The 20,754-nt window shown below is 46.3% G+C and overlaps 1 protein-coding gene across 3 annotated transcripts in view; it reads right to left on the bottom strand.

The window, feature by feature from the left end:
* The window catches only part of sardh (sarcosine dehydrogenase), a 43,595-nt gene extending 22,932 nt beyond the window's left edge, over window positions 1-20,663 (bottom strand). The window contains exons 1-8 of one of the 3 annotated variants that reach the window (XM_052037243.1): window positions 20,442-20,663; window positions 13,966-14,284; window positions 12,438-12,616; window positions 7,481-7,660; window positions 4,542-4,665; window positions 2,672-2,772; window positions 1,916-2,020; window positions 151-280 (exon numbers count right to left, since the gene is read on the bottom strand). In XM_052037243.1, coding sequence (XP_051893203.1) covers window positions 151-280; window positions 1,916-2,020; window positions 2,672-2,772; window positions 4,542-4,665; window positions 7,481-7,660; window positions 12,438-12,616; window positions 13,966-14,284; window positions 20,442-20,594 — 1,291 coding nt within the window. In that variant the 5' untranslated portion in view covers window positions 20,595-20,663. Of the gene's footprint in view, window positions 1-150; window positions 281-1,915; window positions 2,021-2,671; window positions 2,773-4,541; window positions 4,666-7,480; window positions 7,661-12,437; window positions 12,617-13,965; window positions 14,285-19,981; window positions 20,112-20,176; window positions 20,355-20,441 lie in introns of those variants that run through there. The other 2 variants (XM_052037245.1, XM_052037244.1) reach the window with 2 other exon arrangements.
* Between the last annotated feature and the right edge of the window lie 91 nt (window positions 20,664-20,754).

Genomic DNA, 20,754 nt, shown 5'->3' with positions numbered 1-20,754 from the left:
TGCTGGGGCCTTAGTTAGCCCCTGAGAGGAGGAAACTAAGATTAGCGATCATTACTGTTGATAATTCAACACTCGAAGATGGCAAAGGGTAGAACCCAAACTGCCACCCTGCTAAGTCCTCACTGTGGCTACTGATGATCTGCTTCATACCTGGGCCACACACAGTTGATTTCACCCCGGTCGTCTCCAGTACTGGAATACGCTTCATAGCTCCCTCCATCAACTGAGTGAAGACATCCCAATCCAGGTCAAAGAGGCTGAAGGCAAACTTATCCAAGACCTACATCAAGAAATGGCAAAACTCAATGGGTTCAAAGCAACAAGGCCATTCTACTCACTTCATCTCTTCTGACATCTCATGCATCTGCTCCTCTTGCAGGGAAACTACCTTACCTTATTTATCCCCCACACCTCATGTACACTCCCCCATTACCCCAGGCTCCACCCACCCATGTTACAGGGTACTTACAGCTTAGAAAGAGGCCATTTGGTATAAAACAGTCCATGCTGGTGTTTATGCTCTGTTTGTCCCTCCTCCTGATCCCTTCGTTTGACAACATTAATATTCTAGGAACCTTCCAGTCCTTCTTCCACGTGTACATCCAACTCGTCCTTAAGAACACCTCGGTCAAATTTTCTTTGAGTATCAAGTCCAACATTCTCGCTACTATCTGGATAAAGAAGTTTTTCCTTTAACTGCTGTACTTATTAAAAGCTATTTTATATTTGTGGCCCCTAACTCTCATTTCACCAGTGAAAGAAAATATCTTCACTATGTTTACCTTATCAAACTCTTTCATTAGCTTAAAGACTACCAGCCAGTCATCCTGAGTCTGTTTTTTTCACCCAGAGGAAAGCACTTCATAGTCTACACAACATTTCCATGTGGCACATTCTCTCCATTCTGTGATCATTCCCACAAATCCTTTAAGCCTCTTCAAGTAATGCAGAGAACAGAGTTGTGCACAGTGCTCCATTCTAGCTGAGGTCCCTTTCAAGGTGCTAACTTCTGACTCCCTAAACAGACGCTCATATCCGAGCTCTGTCACGGAAAGGGGAGACCATGTGGACAGAGGAATAGAGTCAAGACTCTTGAGAATCTCTGTAGAGGAGATTTCAGGATGATGGCGAGGATCTCGGGTCCAATTGACAAGGGCACAAAGAAGCCAAGTGTAAATGACGGAACGAGTGAACCACTTTCCAAAGCAGTTACGCATCCGTCCTATCAGGCATCTACTGTCCAGCTTGTGGCAACGTCTGCCCACACATGGACCTTGTCAGGCACCTCAGAATTCACAGAATGGGAATAGAAACAAGTCATCCTTGATCCCAAGGGACCAAAAAGGAGGAAATAAAAGGCTAATATAACCTCCCTATCCCTGGAAATGCACCTCAGTATTCTGTTGCTTTTTTTTTATAGCCTTATTGTCCCATGTTGCTACATTTAGCTTGAGAACATGTACCACCAGGCCCAAGGACAGCTTCTATCCTGCTTTATAAGACTCTTGAATAGACCTCTTATGATGAACTCTTGATTTCTCAATCTACCTTGTCATGGCCCTTGCACTTTATTTGTCTACCTGCACTGCACTCTCTCTGGAACTGTAACACTATATTCTGCACTCTGTTTTGCTTTGCTTTGGTACGAACTTGATGTAATATATGGAATGATCTGTCTGGATGGCACGCAAACAAAGCTTTGCACTGTATCTTACTGTACATGTGATAATAATAAACCAATTATCAATTACCAATTTGTTGTTATTTCTTTCCTAGATCTATTGTTCTCTTCCTCCTTCAATTACTCCCCCGCCTCCTCCCCCACCCACGAGGAGCTTGTGGCCTCCTTAATCTTTCTCCTAAAGCGCCCCACCTCACAGTTGCCCAGGTTGAAATTCATGCAGAGAATTCTTACCTCTTCCCAGAAGTTTGGATTTGGTTCATATCCACCAACAGACAGGGCATCGCCTTGGAGACGGAGATACACCGAGGCATCGTGATCCCGAACATTCGGCATGTTCTGGGAGCAGAAACAATACACACCAAGTGGGCTTGGAACACAAATTATCCACACACAGACTAGCGATCCTTCAACACTCCAGAGCAGGTACAGGCAAATCCTCTAGCCCCTCTCTTCAGCAGAAACATGGGCTCCCAGATGGTTTATGTGGAGATGGATTGTACAAGGTGAGCAACCCCACCAGATCTCAATGGGACCAAAGGTCTGGGAATGCTATATTGAACCTCAGTGAGGTGGAGTAACTCCACTGCCCACCATGAAGGAAGGGGAACAGGTAACCAGTCAGTAAGAGGGCAGCTGTAGATAACCACAATGCTCTCATTCCTCACCAGTGACACTAGCTGGAAGGTACACTGGAGGTCAGGTAAGGGGCCTGTTTACCACGCTGTAAGTAAAAAAATTTTTAAAAAAAATTTAAGGGTAGGATGCAACCGCCTCTGAGGTCAAATAGCCCACTTATGCTTTAAGATTGACCAAGCAATGAATGATCTGACACCAATGAAGCCCTAACCCCTGGAACAGAGTAGGAGCTGGAACTGTTTGCCCCTCTAAAGGAACCAGTCACATTGTGGCATATAAACTGTCTGGTCACATTCACATAAGTGTCAATATAGAACCAACGGAGTTGAGCCCCTAGATTCCAACATGTACCTGGATTCCTTCGATCCGCTCTGTGACCACGTACGCGTGGCGCATGGCAATAAGTGGGACATTAACCCCCGCCATGGCCCCCAGCTTCCGAGCCCATACACCTGTTACCAAACAGAGCAAGTTAGCATTGCCCAGCTCACAGCCTGCCCTCTGCTGTCACACTGCTCTGACAATTCTCCCTTGTCTGAGAATCAAGGGAGGCTTTGTGCAGTTGAAGGGAGCATCGAGGGGAGATGGAGGGAGGAATATAACAAAGTCATTCAGAAATATTAAAAACACATCCATCATATCTAATATTTATCCAGTACACAAAATATCATATTTTATCATACAACATATTAACCCAGCTGTTCTCACCTTCTTTTACCCCAACATCTTTTACCCCCACTTTTCATTTACCCCAACGTCACAGCTAACCTCAGTATTGACGCTGGCCCAGGATTTTTTTGGAATTTCACACATCAAAATGGAGCACCCATTCCAAAGGGCCCACTTTATGAAACAAAATCAGGTGAATAGTCTGGTGCTATAAGACCATAAAATATAGGAGCAGAATTAGGCCACTCGGCCCATCGACTCTGCTCTGCCATTCAATCATGGCTGATTTTTTTTTCTCAACCCCATTCTCCCCGTAATCCTTAACCACCTTACCAATAAAGAACCTATCAACCTCCACCTTAAATATACCCAATGACTCGGTCTCACAGCCCTCTGTGGCAACAAATTCCACAGATTCACCACCCTCTGGCTGAAGAAATTCCTCCTCGTCTCAGTTCTAAAGTGGTGTCCCTTTATTCTGAGGCTGTGCCCTCAGATCCTAGACTTTCCTACTAATGGAAACATCCATATGTAGGCAGAAGTGCACCATTGGACCAAATAGCAGTAAGCAAGAGCTTCAGGTCACAAGGGGTGGCACTGAGGAAGTGTGTGACTCACCTGCGTGGGCGGAGAGAGGAGGGGTACTAGCCCATTGGCACACCCCCCACCCCCACTGACTCCTGGCAAAAGATGCAACCCAAGGCTGATCCCTGTCATCCCTGATACCCCCCCGAGTCCTGATACAAGACTTGTGACCCGCCCCAGACCCTAACATGACAAGTCTCAGGATCCAGCCCTGACACGTCTCAGAATGCTCTGACCCTGGCATCACCCAAGACCCCTGACCCCTGGCACAAGTTAAGATCCCAACTGACCCCTGACACAACCCGAGACCCACAACTGACCCCTGACACAAGACTTAAGACACGTTGTAACCCCAATATAGCCTGAGACCCATGACAAGATCCAAACTCACCCACTGCACCTAGGAGAGGGACTTGCCCCAGGGTAGTTCCAAGGATTGGGAGGTGGGTGGGGTGGTGCACTTGCCTTGGGGCAGCACTGAGGCTGAAATTTTACATCATGTGCAACTGCTCAACCTATCCCTGACTCACTTTGTGCCCTGAAACATATTAACCCCAGTCTCGAAAATACTCAGCATCCAAAGGTCTATGAGATACAGATTTCCAAAGATTTGCATCCTCCAAATGAAATTTCTCCTCATCTCAGGCCCTAGTGCTGAGACTGTTCCCTTAATTCTAGCCTCTCAGTGTCCACCAGCCAGGCCCATGAAGAATTTTATACATTCAAAGAGACTGCTCCTAATCTCAATGACAGTGGATCTTGCTGAGCAGAAATTCCCCACATTATTGTGTTAACCAGAATTCAGAAGTATCTTTTTGTCTGTAAATTACTTTGGGAGCACCCTGAAGATCAGATAATGGGAGATATTAGACCATGCCTTCCACATGAAACCATTCTGCATCAACGACTGGAAACTGTACTCCAGGTTAGTGAACCCAGCGTTTCCCTGACTCTCCCTTTGTCTCACCTGCACAGTTAATCACACAAGCTGTCTCGATTGTTCCATAGTCTGTCTCTACACCAGTGACCCGTCGAATTCCGAAATCGTCCACCTTCACTTGGATCCCCGTCACTGGGCAGTTCTCAATAACCTTAAGAGAGATGAAGCAAGCATGACGTAGTCACAGAGTGCAAACGTTATCCCTGAACCAAGGGCCTTGACACAAGGCTCTTTACCTCAAATCCCCTTGAACACATTTCAATACCCCGACCCCATGACACTGGACCTGCTTCCACTGAACTACAACTCAAGGACCCCCCGACCACAGCACAGGACCTAAGTTGCCCTCCGGCTGCAGACACAAGGCTTGAGCTCTCCCCAACCAAGCCTGTCACCTGTCACGCAATTCAACACCCCCACCACCCAACTCACCCCTCTGCACTAGTACTGCTCCAATAACTCTCCCCAGTTTCAGAGGTCAATCAAGAGAGGCTTTGACTTGAGACCACACCCCCCACCCCCCAATGCTGACACAAGGAGAACTCTCCTTCCCCTGACATGATCCAAGAAGAGCTCTGACTTCAAGATCCCCTCGATCTGAGACCCCCACCTCAACCCTTGACGCAAATCTGCAGAACACCTTCCCCCTCAGCAGCCCCTGGCAAAAGATGCGACTCAAGATCCACTCATCCCTGTCATAATACCTGATAGCCCTCCAAGTCCGGACATATGACTTGAGACCCACCCCAGACCCTAACATGACATGTACCAGGACACCCTCTGACCCTGGCATGACCTAAGACCCCTGACACAAGCCGAGATCCCATCTGACCACTGACACAATCCGAGACCCACAAGTGACCCCTGACACAACCCTGGAACCCCCAAGTGACCCCTGACACAACACAGGATCCCCATGACCCCTGACACAACACAGGCCTCCCAAGTGACCCCTCACACAAGGCTCGAGGCACTTTCCAACCCCAACAAATCCTGAGACCCATGACATAATCCGAAATCCCCCAAATCCCTGACACTGGAGACCACCTCCCCAATCCTTGACACAAGACTCAAGACACCTCCAAACTAACACGAGACTCATGAACCCCCCGCCTCCCCCCCCACCCCCACCCCCCAACCTTGACACAGGACACAGGAAACCTGAAAAAAGACGACGCCACTGAAACGATGCAAGGCCCCAATCTGAAAAAATGAGACACCCCCCAACACAAACACAAGACCCCAATTCTTGATATGATACAAGAACCCTCAGCACAGGGACCTAAGATAATGGAGCCTTGACTTCAGATCTTTTATGCAACAAGGCAATTCACTGCAAATTTTTGATTCAGTTAGAAGTGGAGTGATAATGTCATGCAGGAAGGACACAGGCCCTTCAGCCCACCATATCCATGCTGCCCATCAGGCACCTATCTATTCTAGTGCATTTCCCAGCATTCAGCCCATAGCCTTGGAAGTGTATTTGGGGGAAGAAAACACAGCCAGTATCCAGAATCAGGGCGGTACACAGTGGGGCAGCTCACTGAGCTGCTCCAGCGGCCCGGATTAAATCCTGATCTCTGGAGCTGCCTGTGTGAACTTTGCACATTCCCCCTGTTAATGGGTGCATGTCCTCCTGGTGCTCCAGTTTCCTCCTATGTCCCAAAAACACACTGGCTGACATGGCTAATTTGTAAGTTGCCCCTAGTGTGGTTGAATCTGGGGAGTTGATAGGGATGTAGGGAGAATTATGATGGGTTCGGGTAGAATTAGTATAAAAATGGATACTTGATGGTCATCTGAAGTTGGGCTGAAGGGCATCATTCTGTACTGTGACTCTATGATAACCGTGGAACTGTGTGGCACAGGAAGAGACTATCCATTTCCATTTATTGCTCTTTGCCTGATATCCCTCAGTAATCCTAGTCAGGAAAACCCATCCCTCAGGCCCCTTGTCTTAATTCCCCAATTACAGGACATAATGATCTTGTTGAATCCCGTCGTCGCGCTAAAGACCCGTTAGGTCCTGAACTAACCTTAGTCCACTTACCTGTTGCCCACAATTCCACAAATGCGGATGGGAAAACAAAGACAGAGCTGGTTTTGGCCCTTTCTGCCGCCCAAGGAACAGTTGCTCCCCGTCCATTAACCAACTTTCCACATAAGCTGCCACGCTTCCTTGTCGACTAAACACCCGAGTAATTTTAACAAGCTGTTCGATGAGACAACTCAGTGGATGCCTTCAGAGATGGGTGCAGTGAAGCAGAAACTCACTCCTGCTCTGGCTTGGAGCCCTTACACTCTGATGCATTACCCCGGGACTTCTGTCTACATTAAAGGAGCTGCATAAATGTACGTTGATTGTGATGACATTAACTATTGAGATTTTAAGGCGGCAGCAAGCAAAACTGATGTTTACCTGCAGATGAGCACCATTTAGGAGGTTAAGTGGTGCTGAACAAGTTCAAGTGATTTCAGGACACATTCTTACAAACAGCGCTAAAAGAACATGGAAAATGAACTGCAATCGGTATGGGACAGGGGCACAGATGGGACCAGATGGGAGATGTCTCCTTGATTTACTCTGAATTAGTTCAATCAACCCCTACTACACGTGGCCCAGAATTTAAGTTACAGCTGTTCCTGTGCAGTCCCATTGCTCTTCATTTCAATGGATGTGTCAACCAATTAAACCAGAAATTATATCTGAGTGTTGGTGCTGTGGGCCAATTGTAATCGCAGGTTGGGGGGCAAGAGATGCCACGACCAACTAGACAGAGGAATCAGTATTCATCTGATCCAATAAACGAAAGTCAAATATTTCCACAGTGTGAGCAGTTATAAAATGGAGCCTGGTTGCTTGTCACTGCCCTATAACAGGGCTGCGCATCCAAGTACCACATACAAGCAACTGGTGTGAGGGTGAATCTAAAATCGTTTGTCACAGGAAGGAGCCAGTAACTTACCGTTGCCCCGCGAGTGGTTGCAGCCCGTGCCAAAGTGCTACAGGTTCCAGCAGGATCCATGGTGCCATCAGAGGGAACATATAGAGTGCCATACAGGTCACTCACGTTCATCAATGGGTAAAGGTCTTTTGTCTCCGAAGGTGACAGCACATGAGAGTCAATCCCATAGACTTTCCCCAACTAAAGTTGGGAGAAAAAAAATTTGGTTAAAAAAAAATTTGCATTCATCGGGATGTGGATTCCCTAGAACTGGCACTTCACTGGATACAAGTTCACAAGCACTAAGCTCCACAGTCATTGACCCTCACTGGGGGACGGGTCCTGCACACACCAACCCACACTGGGGGAAACAGAATTCATTGTGCCAGGGCATGGCCTTTAAGAGCATATGACAATAACTTACTGGAACTGCAAGTGGTACATTGGAGGAGAAATAAAATTGTGAAGAGATATTTTAGAGATATCAAGTGTGAAGGAAGCTTGCAGAATGAGGAAACATGGCCAGTCTTGTGGAGAGAGCTATAATTTTCCTGTTTTGTGCTAGGAGTGGGTAATTTGTGGAAATTCCTTCAACAGCCTTCTCCCAACACAGATTACAATCCCCTGGAAAATGGGTTGAAAATCACATAGATCCAAATGGCTGTTTGTGTCTGAACAAGGTGTAGAATAACCAGCTGGGTTTCTGCTTCTGACTGTGTCCTGAATGAGACACCATCAATTTTACAGTCAATAATAAATCAAATAGGGAATCCAGAGATGTCTTCGTGTAGAGAGAGATGAGAATATGGAACTCATGACCATGGAGAGATTGGGTGAATCACAAAGACATACTTCAGAGAAAACTAAACATGCAAAGGGAAAGGTATAGGAGGATATTGTGATTGGTGAGATAAAGAGAGAAGTGACAAAGAGCGTAGTTCTCTGGAGCGAAATGGCTGCTGACTGCTGTATGCTTGATCTAATTTGTGATCAAGTACTGTTAGGAAGACAGGAACATATTCGGTAGCTTCAGGTGTGGCAAGCACCACTTGCTACAAACCATAAATGTGTTCCATTCCCCTTTTCTGAGCGGGAATAGCTTACAATGAGCACTACACTCATATGGGAGTTGCTCTTCTGTGACTCAGTTTCCCCCAAAAAATATTGCAAACAATGCAAACCAACAGTGAGCAAAGGGAAGGATTTAGCAATTTAAATAGTCAATTCCTGTTTGCACATCTCTTCCCCCTCACAAGAAACAAAGCAACATAAACAGGTTGCCATTCCATGATTAAGACCCTTGAAGCTCACATTTCCTCACACTCAGCACTTGGAATGCCCATCCTAGCCCTCAACCTCTGCTCACTCACACCACAAGTGACACCAAACCCATGATCAGGGGATGTTGTTTTTGCTCGTTTAGTTGCAGTGACCTTGCTGCTTGTGTAAGAGTTTATTTAGTGATGGACTTAAACACTGACTGATGCCAGCACTCCTGCAAATATGAAAAGTGATTAATTATTACTTTCAGCCTCTGGTTGCAGTATGTGGCTGTGTTTAATCTAGCATGTTTTCTGCTGTGTATAATAATTCAAATCTTTAAAATGCAAGTTTGAAAAAAAACAAATGTGACACACTGAGTGAGATGCTACACACTCAATGTAGATAAAGTTGGGATGGGGACAAAATAAGAAAAGGGGAAGATTGTTGGCTTGTGGAGAAGGCAGGGGTGTGGGACTAATGGGATAGCTGTTTCAAAGAGCTATGAGAAGTTGAAGAGCCTTGCTCTGTGCTGTGTCATTTTGTGATTCAACCTCAAACCCCTTTTACCTTTTTTTGTTATATTACAACTGAACATCTTGCAATTCAAATAGTGTGTGGTTCTCTGTGTGTCTGTGCCTCTATGTATGTGCTTGACTAGAGTTGCAAATAGGCCCAGGGCAAATGAAACAAATTCCCTTCTCTGAAGGACATTGTGAACCAGTTGAATTTTTATGGCAGTCAGACAGCTTCAAGGCAACTTTTATCTGTCCCATCTGTATTTTCAAATTTCTAAGCAAATAGGAATTCAAATTCTCAAACTGTCTATCTTGTTTCTAGAATTATTGAACCAATAACAGCACTCCCAAGCACGATTACCAAATTGTGTAAACTAGAACAAAAGGCATTTCTTTAGGACAAATGATGGCCTCAATGGATCTTGTCACCATTGTAACATAGGAAGTGCAGCTGCCAAGTTGTCTACTGCAAGACTTCACAAACAGGAATGAAATAAGTGATCAGATAATTCACTTAAAGGCAGAAACGAGGGAGAACAGTCCCGTTCTGCTTAAAATAGTGCTCTGGGATCTTTTACATCCAACTGAGGGAAAGTGGGGCATTGGTTTAATGCTACATTTCTCAGATGGAATGGTGCAGCACTCCCTCAGTACTGCAGTGAGGGGTTTCAGTCTGCAATGGGTAACATGAAGGAGTAAGAACGTACCATGGTGGAATAGAAGTTAGGGCTCCTGCCTCACAGCTCCAGGGACCTGGGTACAATCCTGACCAAGGGAGCTGTCTGCATGGAGTTTGGACATTCTTGCTGGGTGCTCTGGCTTCCTCCGACATCAAGGTACGCCAGTAGGTTAACTGGCTACTGTAAGTTACCCCTTACAGAAGGCCAGTGACAAAGGAATCAAAAAGGGCAGGAGAGAAAGAATAAGTTGGGCTTTAGGGAACTAAAGAAGGGAAATTGGCCTGATATATATATATATTACTTGGATGAAGATGTAGATGAATGGGTTAGTAAGTTTGCAGACGACACAAAGATTGGTGGACCTGCGGACAGTGCACAGGGCTGTCAAAGGATAAAACAGCATGCATATCGGTTACAGATATGGGTGGAGAAATGGCAGATGGAGATTAATCTGGGTAAGTGGAGGTGTTACACTTTGAGAGGTCTAATGTAAGGGCCAAGTATACAGTTAATGGCAGGATCCTTAACAGCATTGACGTAGAGAAGGATCTACCTGAAAGTGACCATGCAAGTTGATAGGGTAGTTAAGAAGGCATATAGCTTGCTTGCCTTCACTGGTCGGGGCATTGAGTATAGGAGTAAGGAAGTCATGTTGTAGCTATATAAAACTTTGGAGCACACTTGGAGCATTGTGTACAATTCTAGTCGGTCCATTACAGGAAGGATACGGTGGCTTTGGAAAGGGCGCAGAAGTTTACCAGGATGCCGTCTGAATTAAAGAGTATGAGCTATAAGAAGAGATTGGACAAACTTGTTTTTTTTTACTCTCGAGCTTCAGAGGCTGAGAGGAGATCTGACAGAAGCTTATAAAAGGCACAGATAGTGTAGACAGTCAGAGTCTTTTACCCAGGGTAGAAATGTCAAGTACCAGAGGACATGCATTTAAGGTGTGAGATGGGAAAGTTTAAAGAAGGTGTGCAAGGCCAGTTTTGTTTTTACATAGAGAGTGGTAGGTGCCTGGAATGGGCTGCCGGGGTGGGGAGGGGGGGGGTTTGTGGAAGCAGATACAATAGTGGCATTTAAGAGGCTGTTAGACACACAAATATGCAGGGAATGGAGGGATATGGATCATGTGCAGGTAGAAGAGATTTTGTTTAATTCAGCATCGTATTCAGCACAGACATCATAGGCCAAAGGGGCTGTTCCTGTTCTGTACTGTTCTATGTTCTATGACACAAATAGCTGAATGGATTCTTTGTGTCAAAGTAAGTATTATGGGCTACACTTTCTGAAACAGGGTTTGATCCTCCAACAAAGTGTCTTGGATTTGAGAATGTAACATGCTGAGCCTAGTGTTTCTGTGTGATCAGAACCATCTCCAAGTTCTCTTCCAAATCACATGATACCAGCTTTGACATCTTCATTGTTATCAAGTCAAATTTATGGAGTATAGAACTCAAGAGCACCTTCACCACATACACTGCAGTCATTAAAGATGAAGGTGCCTCACCACCACCTTCACAAAAGAAGTCAGAGAATGGGTACTAAACACCAGCCTTTCTAGTTATGCACTCATCCTGAGAACACATTTGATACAAGGATTTGCTTACTTATATCTGCAAGATGAAGCAAGGCAAATAACTGACACAGGAGACAGAACTGGCAAACAGCATGCGAACCATAGTTGGGGTTCATTGTACAACAAGATTATTGAAGAGTCTAAGCTGAGGGGGAAAGAGAAGGTTCTGCCATTTAAGATGATCAGCCCCAAACTGAAATGAACTGGTAAAGGAGCCACGAGTAACATTCGCAGTGAAAACGTTCAAATTTGAGAAAAAGGGAGACCCAGCAAGGGGAGAAGCAAATAACCTCCACATAAAACAAGGAATAGACAAAGGATGGTAATGAGGCAGAGGGGGAAATTGGGCAAATGGGGGACATGTCCAAATACCAGTAGATACTGTGAGGGCAATCCAAGCTGTACAGATGTTAAAAGAACAATCACAGGAGCTGGACTATGGATAAAGGAGAATAAAAGTATAACTATGATCCTGAAGTAATTTGATTCTGTTTTCACAAATGAAGATTGGAACAAGACTATACATCATCAGAAGGGGAAATGGAATGAAATTTGGATTGGGGTGGGGGGGGGGGGGGTGTGCCGGGGAAATCAAATCTGGCACTGAATGAGCTGAAGGCAGCAAACAGCAGCCAAGAGAGGACACAGCAGCTGTTGGCAACAGAGAACAGACCATCTACTTAATGATAGCAACATAACTCCTGCCTGCTGTCAGCAGAAGCATAACCAAGTGAGCCATGCAGGATTTACAGAGGGAGACCAGCTTCTGAACGGTATCATGTTGACATAAATCTGCTAACTAACCCATCCACATGTATTATTGCTGACTGCCTCACACTTATCAGTCTAAGTATTGACTCATCTCACATGTGTCGATGTGACAAAAGTGGAAGTGCATTCTAGTGATTTCCTGGAAGTCTACACACTGCCATGGAACTTACCGACATGAGGCGTTTGTACTCATCCATTCGCTGCTTGTTGGAGGCTACGAAGAGCCCACCATTCTCAATCCAACCGGTGTGTAGCCCAGTCTCCTGCTCTAGATCTTTACTCACAACCTCTCGAGTGTACTTCAGGAGCTCAACCTCAGTGTCACTGGGTCGCAGTTGCCACAAGAGTCCTGTGGAAAGTGAAGGGGATTGAACTGAGGAAGGTCACAGCCCTGGGGACCACAGCACTCATGATACACTGGTGTTGGGGTGAGAGCATTGGCAGAATGGATTTATGAGAATGACATGAGGAAATCAATAGTTAAGTTACAAGAGCAGGCTACGTAGACTAGGCTTATATTCCCTTGACGATGGAGGTCTATAACTCTATAGTCAAGTGGTAATCTCATTTAGGTCACCTTTGGCCCGACAAGTCCACCCCGACCACCAAGCACCCATAATCCTACACTAATCCCATTTTATTCTCCCCACATTCCCATCAACACCCTCCACTCCCAACGCCACACCTGCCCCAGATTTTACCACTCTTCTAAACGCTAGGGGCGATTCACAGTGGCCAATTTACTGACCATCCTTCACACCATCAGGAATGTGGGGGAAACTGGAGCACCTGGAGGAAACCCACACAATCACAGGGAGAACATGCAAACTCCACACAGACAGCCCGAGTCACAATTGAACGCGGATCACTGGAGCTGCAGGACAGCAGCACTGACTGCTGCGCCATTGTGCCATCCTTCCTCTTAAGCTGTCGCTGGAGCTGTGAGGCAGCGGCTCTACCAGCTGTTTAAGATGATCAAATGAGTTGATCGAGAAGGCACAGAGAAACATTCCCTCCGGTGGAGTGTTGCAAAGTAAATAAAACAACCCATCTGTTCTGGAAACACTTTACTCACACAAGGGTTAATGAAAATGTGGAACTCTCTTATCCTCCTCCCCACATCCCACCAAGAAGTATTTTTTGAGACTGAGTCAAATGAACATGAATAAAATGAGAACGAGGGATTTTACTGAGGGCAATAAAACAGAGAAAGAAATTATAACAACTATGATCTGATTAAATGATGGAACAGGCTTGAGGGGCTGAATGGCCCAGTCTTGCCCAAGAGATATGTCTGTGGTGTCCTTGCTGGGGCACAACCTATGATTCCCTGAAGGGTACACACTCCTCCTCAGTTCCCCACTCATTCCTACTGAGCGACACTATGACCACTTTGAACCACAATAAACTTTGATTTCTTTGTTCTAATGATGTTCTTTATGTAACAATTGTAGATAATTTATGCTGTTTTGTGAATGGTCATTATCTGATGCTACGTGCCTGTGATGCTGCTGCAACTAAGCTTTTCTGTGCACCTGTGCATACTTGTGTATATGACAAGAAACCCGACCTTGACTTCGGACATTGACTTTGAGCAGTGTTAGGCTTTCACTCCATTGGCTCCTCCATCGTGGATGTGAGCTGCCTCTGCCACTCTGACCACATACTTTCCCACCCTAACCCAACTCTCATCCTTACCAGCTGTGTGCCAAGTAGTCCCAGCCATCAGCTGATCCCGTTCCAGCAGGACCACGTTGGTGATCCCCATTTTTGCCAAATGGTACAGTGTTTGGCAGCCCACACTGCCACCACCCATCACCACCACATCGGCGCATTTTGGCAGTGATTTTGTTAAACCTTTACTGTCTAGTTTCTCTTGTCTGAGAGATTTTCCCTCCAGCGTCGAGCTCCGAGTAACTGAGCTGAAGTATCGTAGGCCAGGTTTTGTCAGGAAATTCCGGGAACTCCTGCAGAAAGTAGCTATTCGGAGAGTAGAAGCAGGGGAGCTCATGGTTATCTGTAAATCAAAGAAATAAAACTTAGATTGGCGACTCCTGGTCCATTTCAAAATTCTCATTCTTGTTTTCAAATCCCTCCACATCCTCACCCCTTTCCATCTCTTCAGTTCCATTATCCAAGAAATTTTCACTCTTCTGATCTCTTGCACATCCCCAGTTTCCATCATTGGTAGCTGTGTAATCAGTTATCTCGGCTTAAAACTCTGAACCTCCCTTCTTAACTCTCTTTTGATCTCTCAGTTTCTAGCATGTTCCCTAGCACCTACCTACCTCTTTGACCAATTTCCTTGCACTTGTCATAATACCTCATGTGGCTTCATGTCAGTTTTCGACTGATGATATTTTAATTATACTAAAAGGTGCTATATAATTGCAAGTCGCCATAAATTCTCTAACTCCCTCATTAAAAGTAGATGGCACTCTCAACCATTGAGGCTCTAGACTCTCATCAATGGTCTTGATGAGCTTCCTACACTATGTAGCAAGGTCTCTTGCTCCCATGAAAACCAACACCCTCCTTTTTGTCCCTTACTTCCACAATAGACTGGTACTTTGCAGTGTTGCCAACTTTTCGGATCTGAAAGTGGCCAGACAAGCCTCAGAAAATTGCTATTTTAAAGCAGAAGTTGTCAATTTGGCCAACTATGCGAGGTAAAATGGGGCAGAGTTGGTTACAGTAATACAACTTGTTGCACCAATGTATTACATACAGTTCTGATGTTATCAAGTGTGTCACTTCACTTGTCACCATCTTACACTCATTGTATATAGTCTTATTCCACCCGTCCTTTCAAACAAATAATAGATATTATGGGTGTTGCCAAAACCATAGGAAGTTAGGTAAATGCAGGAAGAGAATATCAATGCTGATAAAGAAATATTGCTTGTCTACATACTATAAGTATCTAAAAGGTTTCAAGGACTGACTTGGAAATTGCTGGACTCATCACCATTTTCTAGCTCAGAGAGCCAAAACTTAATATTCAGAAAGCAAAAATTTGCAGAAAATGCTAGGGATACTCAGGCAGTATCTGTGGAGAGAGAAAAATTGTTAATGTTTCAGTTTGATGACTTTTTGTCAGTTTTGAAACATTAACTCTGTTTCTCTCTCCCCAGAGGCTGCCCGAGCTGCTGAGTACCTCATGCATTTTCTGTTATATTTTGGCAGTTAAAATGTCTCAATTTTGTGACAAATCCACTAATTTGTCAACATTGCTGTTTAATTTTGAAAATGAAGCGAGGGGGTAGGTTTAATATGCAAACTGTTTGTGTGCACCCTGATGGGAACTTGTGGACCATTAATGGCCTTGGTAAAGACTGTCAATTATTTTTTTTGCTTTGTCAGCAAAGCAAACATTGCTTGGCACAACATTGTGAGCTGAAGGGCCTGTACTGTGCTGTAGTGTTCTATGTTCTATGTTTATATCCCATTAAAGAATGGGGTGGAAGGGGAAGGGATGGTAGTAGAATGGGAAAATGAAGAAACAATCTTGTAAACGCTGTCACTTCATCTGAGCCATGGCATTTCAGAATGGGCTGCAGAGCTGAAGTTATACAATGTGGGACGATCCACCTTTTTTTATACCCGGGGGTTGAGCACAGAGAGAAATCTGTCCATGTTTGCAGATGATACAAGCTCAGAGCAATGAGTTGATTTGGCTAGATGATCTCCTTTTGTCCCTATGTAACAAACCAATAGTCAACCCTAAAAACTATTACAGCAAGTGAGAAGGACAAAGCAAGGTGTAATCTACATGAAACAGGTTGCTGGAGGGTGGATGCTGGGGGGGGGGGGGGGGGGGGGGAGAAGGGGGGCGGAGGGGGGCTCATAGTGAAAATGAGCAAGGATCAGAAAATTCTGGAAGTACTCCTCAGGACAGGCAGTGTTTGAGAAAGAAGCATAATTAAAATTTCAGGTCTGTGATCTTGCATGGAAATAAAACTATAAAGGTTTAAAGGAAATGCAGTGGCAGGAAAATGGGGTGGGAGGAAAGAACGAAGGGTATGTCTATGATATTGTGGAAGGCAGGATAGATTGAAAACCAGGACAATGGTGTTAAAAAAAAATGGGACAGCTAAAGGAACAAAAGATGGATTAAGGTTCCCTTCGATTTGTTTTTCCTTATTTTCCCATTTCCCTCTCCTTTTGCCTTACTCCAACATCCCTTCTGCCATTTAGTCCTTCCTGCCTGCAACCTTGGCTGCCTCCTGACTCTATTTAACAGCAGAGTAGGACAGCTCCTGTGTCTATGTAGCGTTCAAAAGGATAGGATGGTCTCCTCCTCATCCTACACAACACTCAGAGGGCTCAATGATTTCCTCTGGTTGCCTTTCCCATAAATGCAAAGAAGTCAAGTAAATAATTTGCTGAACTGCACGTACAATTACCCAAAGTCATTGGAGGCCGAGCCCCGACCCGACCAGCGGGGATGCCCGACCCAGGGCCCGACACCAGATCCCCTCTGGATCAGAAGCCCGACCCTACGGAGCACCATGGGCCGAGTCCCGACGTTGAGCCCCCCCGACACCCCCACTTACCTGCTGGGGCAGATCACTCCTCTTCAGGATCTTCAGACCTGTATGTAAACAGCAACTTACCTCACAGGCCAGCTGAATCCATTCCAGGTTTTCCAAGCCTGTTCACAAGCAGTCACCTACCTTCCAGTCCAGGAGAATCCTCTCCAGGTCTTCAAAATCTGCCCAGAAGAAATCACCTACCTTCTAATCCAGGTGAATCTGCTCCAGGTCTTCCAGGACCGACGAGTCGCAGCCACTTACCTCAGAATCATGGTAAGAGGACTGGGCTGCAGGTGAGGCTGAAACAGCGTGGGTACAAGACACCCCGCCCCCCCCCCCCCCCCCAAGCATACTACTAATTAATGTCCAGGCCATTGAGAACAAAGTTGATGAACTAAGGGCAAGACTAACCTAACAAAGAGAACTGAGGGACTGTTGTGTTCTATGTCTCACCGAAACATGGCTTACACCTGCTTCACCTGACTGTGCCATACAACCAGAGGGCTTCTCAATCCACCAAATGGACCGTACAGCGTCCTCGGGCAAAGTTAGAGGCGGAGGGGTCTGCTACTTAATCAATAACTCGTGGTGCTCGGACGTGACAGTCCTGGCGAGCTCCTGCTCACCCAGCCTGGAATATCTAACAGTGAAGTCTCAACCATAACTACCTGCCACAGGTGTTCACTTCAGCTATCCTGATGGCAGTTTACATCCTACCCCAGATGGACATGAAACCTGCACTTAATGAGCTTAATGGTCAACAGCCTTGAGACAGGATACCCTGAGGCCCTCTTCATTACTGCAAATGACTTCAACCAGGCCAACCTCAAGAGCGTGTTATCAAAGTACTACCAGCATGTCTCCTGTCCCACCAGGGGCCCTAACACCCTTGACCATTGCTGTACAATCATCAAAGATGACTCTCGAGCCATCCTTCACCCTCAATTTGGTGAATCAGTCCACCAGGCTGTGCTCCTTCTCCCTGCCTACAAACAGAATCTGAAATGGGAGGATCCAGAACAGAAAGTCATGCAGTGCTGGTCCACCACAAAACAGGGCTGCAGTGGACACCATCTCCCTGGCCCTACACTCATCTCTGGAGCATCTGGACAGTAAAGACATCTATGTTAGACTATTGTTTATTGACTACAGCTCCACCTTCAATGCTATAATTCGAAGAAAACTCATCACCAAACTCTGAGACCTGGGACTCAACACCTCCCTCTGCAACTGTATCCTTGACTTTCTGACCAACAGACCACAATCAGTGAGGATAGGCAGCAACACCTCCAGCATGATTATTGGTGCTCCACAAGTGTCCTCAGCCCTCTACTCTACTCCATATATACTCATGGCTGTGTGGACAGCTTCTGCTCTAACTCCATCTACAAGTTTGCAGATGATACCACCATCGTGGGCCATATCTCAAATAATTGTAAAAGGCACACAAGAACAGCTCAGGGGTATCATTGAAAATAACAGAGTAGGTTGAGAAAGTGGCTTCAGCACAAAAGTATACAGGATCCTGGGCTGAAGAGGACCCATAAAAATTCTTTGTAAAATACCCATTTCTGGTCACGCTGAGGTATTGTGCCAATTACTGCAGTTTGGAAAAGATGTGTCCCAGATCCTTCATAGCCTGCATTAACTCAATGGCATGAATTTCCTATGTTATAAGGAAATACGAGCTCTGAAGCTCTTTAACAAGGTATCAGAATGTGTCCACAGGGACTTTAGGACGGTGTTGTAAATAGACTGCAGAAGCCAGTGTTCTCCTTACAACAGAAGTTGCAAAGAGATAGAAGTGTTTAAAGTCATGAAGGGACTACATGCAGAGAAACTGTTCCCACTGTAGGAAAGGTCAAGGACCTAGTGGACAGGGATTGAAGGTGACAGACAAAACAATGCAAAGTGACGTGAGGATAAATTTTTTAATACGTTAAGAGTGGCTAGGGTCTGAAATGCAATGCCAGGGTTATCAGTGGATGCAGATTCAACTGAACATTCTAAAGGAGATAAGTACTTGAAAGGCAAGAATTTGCAGGGATATGGGAAAACTTGATTGCTCTTGATCACAGCCAGTAACAGTACCATGAGCCTAATAGGCTCCCTTCCTGCTGTAACCTTTCTGTGACTCTGAATTTTGAAACAGAATTTTGTTCATCAGCTTCCAGGCGAATGAGCAAGCAGTTGTTAAGTACAAAGTCCCCAGCTCAACCATGTCACCACTTCCACAAATATGTAAATCAGTGGATACACAGATTCTGGACCATCAATGTTAGGCATGGACATTGAACCTCTTTCTGTTCAAGCATTACTTTGACATCAATATCTTTATACTTTGCATTCCATGGTAATGACAACCGCTGGGAAATTACAAATGTGTCTCTTCTCCTCCAAACATGGCCAGATACCCTGAGTGCACTCTGACCCACTCAATGTCATAACAGGTTGTTATGCTCGGGAGTTTTGATGTGTGAATGAGAACTGAACTAACGGGTTCAATAATAGGGGAAGGGGCTCCAGGAACACGGACCTTCAGCGATGTCTCAGTTGGACTCCAGATCCAGATGGGGTGGGAGAGAAGAAGGGGTGGGAATCTCAGGACATACTGAAACGTGGCGGGAGCGGATCCCCGACGCAGAGAGATGGCAGGAAGGAAGGGGACTAGATGAGAGATCGAGATGGGGTGACGGAAATCGGGGGGGGGGAGGTGGGGTGACGGAAATCGGGGGGGAGGTGGGGGGAGGGAAATCGGGGGGGGTGAGGAAGGTTGAGGTGGGGTGAAAGAGATCGAGGGACAGGGAGATCGTGGGGGGGGTGAGGGAGCTGGGGTGGAGAGGGGAGGGAAGGGAGATTGAGGGGACAGGTCTAGAGGGGAGGGGAGGGGAGGGAGATTGAGGGGACAGATCTAGGGGAGATGGAGGGGGAGGGAGAAACCAGAGCGTACGAGAGGGACATCCGGGCAGGAGGGGCTGAAGTGTCCCGGGTCTGGCCCCCACTTCCAGACCCAGCGGGGACGAGGAGTCCCGCTCCCAACCCCGCGCTCTCTCGCACACCGAGTACCATCGGTCTGACTCGGCGAACCGCGGCGGCAGGAGGACACAGCCCATGAGTGCTGTCCGGCCCCGCTGCCGAACCATCTCCCCTCTCCCCACTCCAGGCCGCCCTCTCCTCACCTGTCTTCCAACCCCACCCCAGAGCTCGGCACCGCGTCGGCGAGTGGACGCAGCGGCTGGGTTGGCCGTCGATCAAATAGAGGACTCCGGCCGGACTCAACGCAACCGCGGGGGTCAGTCCCAACCCAAGGTCCCTCAACCCCCCCACCCTGCCCACCCCTTCAGCGAGGGGTCACACCCACTTTCCGGTCTCACCTCCCCTCTCCCGGATCACAGTTGAGGCTGCCCAAGATCGAGCGGACTATCCTCTCACCAACGAACAAACCAAACACGGGCAGCCTTCGGTGCGTTAAAAGTCACATCATCAGGCTGACAACAACACTTCAACCTCCAGCCATGCGTGAACTCAAAGAAACAACGGTGGCGGATCTCAGCAAAAGTCCAACGTGGGACTGTAGAGAAAAGAGCAACGGACTGAAAATGTCGTTCAAAAGAAAGGACCATAGGAGATAATACCAACCTGCCGATGGAGCGCTGTTAAATGCTGGGTTAAGGTTGAAATTCTGATCGGTCGGTGGTCACGTCCCAGGACTGAGAGCTTGGGATGCATAGGGACTGGGAGATTAATTGGAATTGGTTCATTATTGTCACATGTACCGAGCTTGTCTTGCATACCTTGCACACAGATCAATTCATTACGCAGTGCACTGAGGTAGTACAGGGTAAAACAATACAGAATGCAGAGTAAGTGTCAGAGCTAGAGGGGAAGTGCAGTGCAGGCAGAGAATAAGATGGAAGGACATAACAAGGTAGATTGTGAGGTCAAGAGTCCA

The sequence above is a fragment of the Pristis pectinata genome, chromosome 23, assembly GCF_009764475.1.
Source record: "Pristis pectinata isolate sPriPec2 chromosome 23, sPriPec2.1.pri, whole genome shotgun sequence".
NCBI lineage: Eukaryota > Metazoa > Chordata > Chondrichthyes > Rhinopristiformes > Pristidae > Pristis > Pristis pectinata.
Note: the sequence above shows the minus strand (reverse complement) of the source record. Positions and strands in the feature narration are given on the sequence as shown.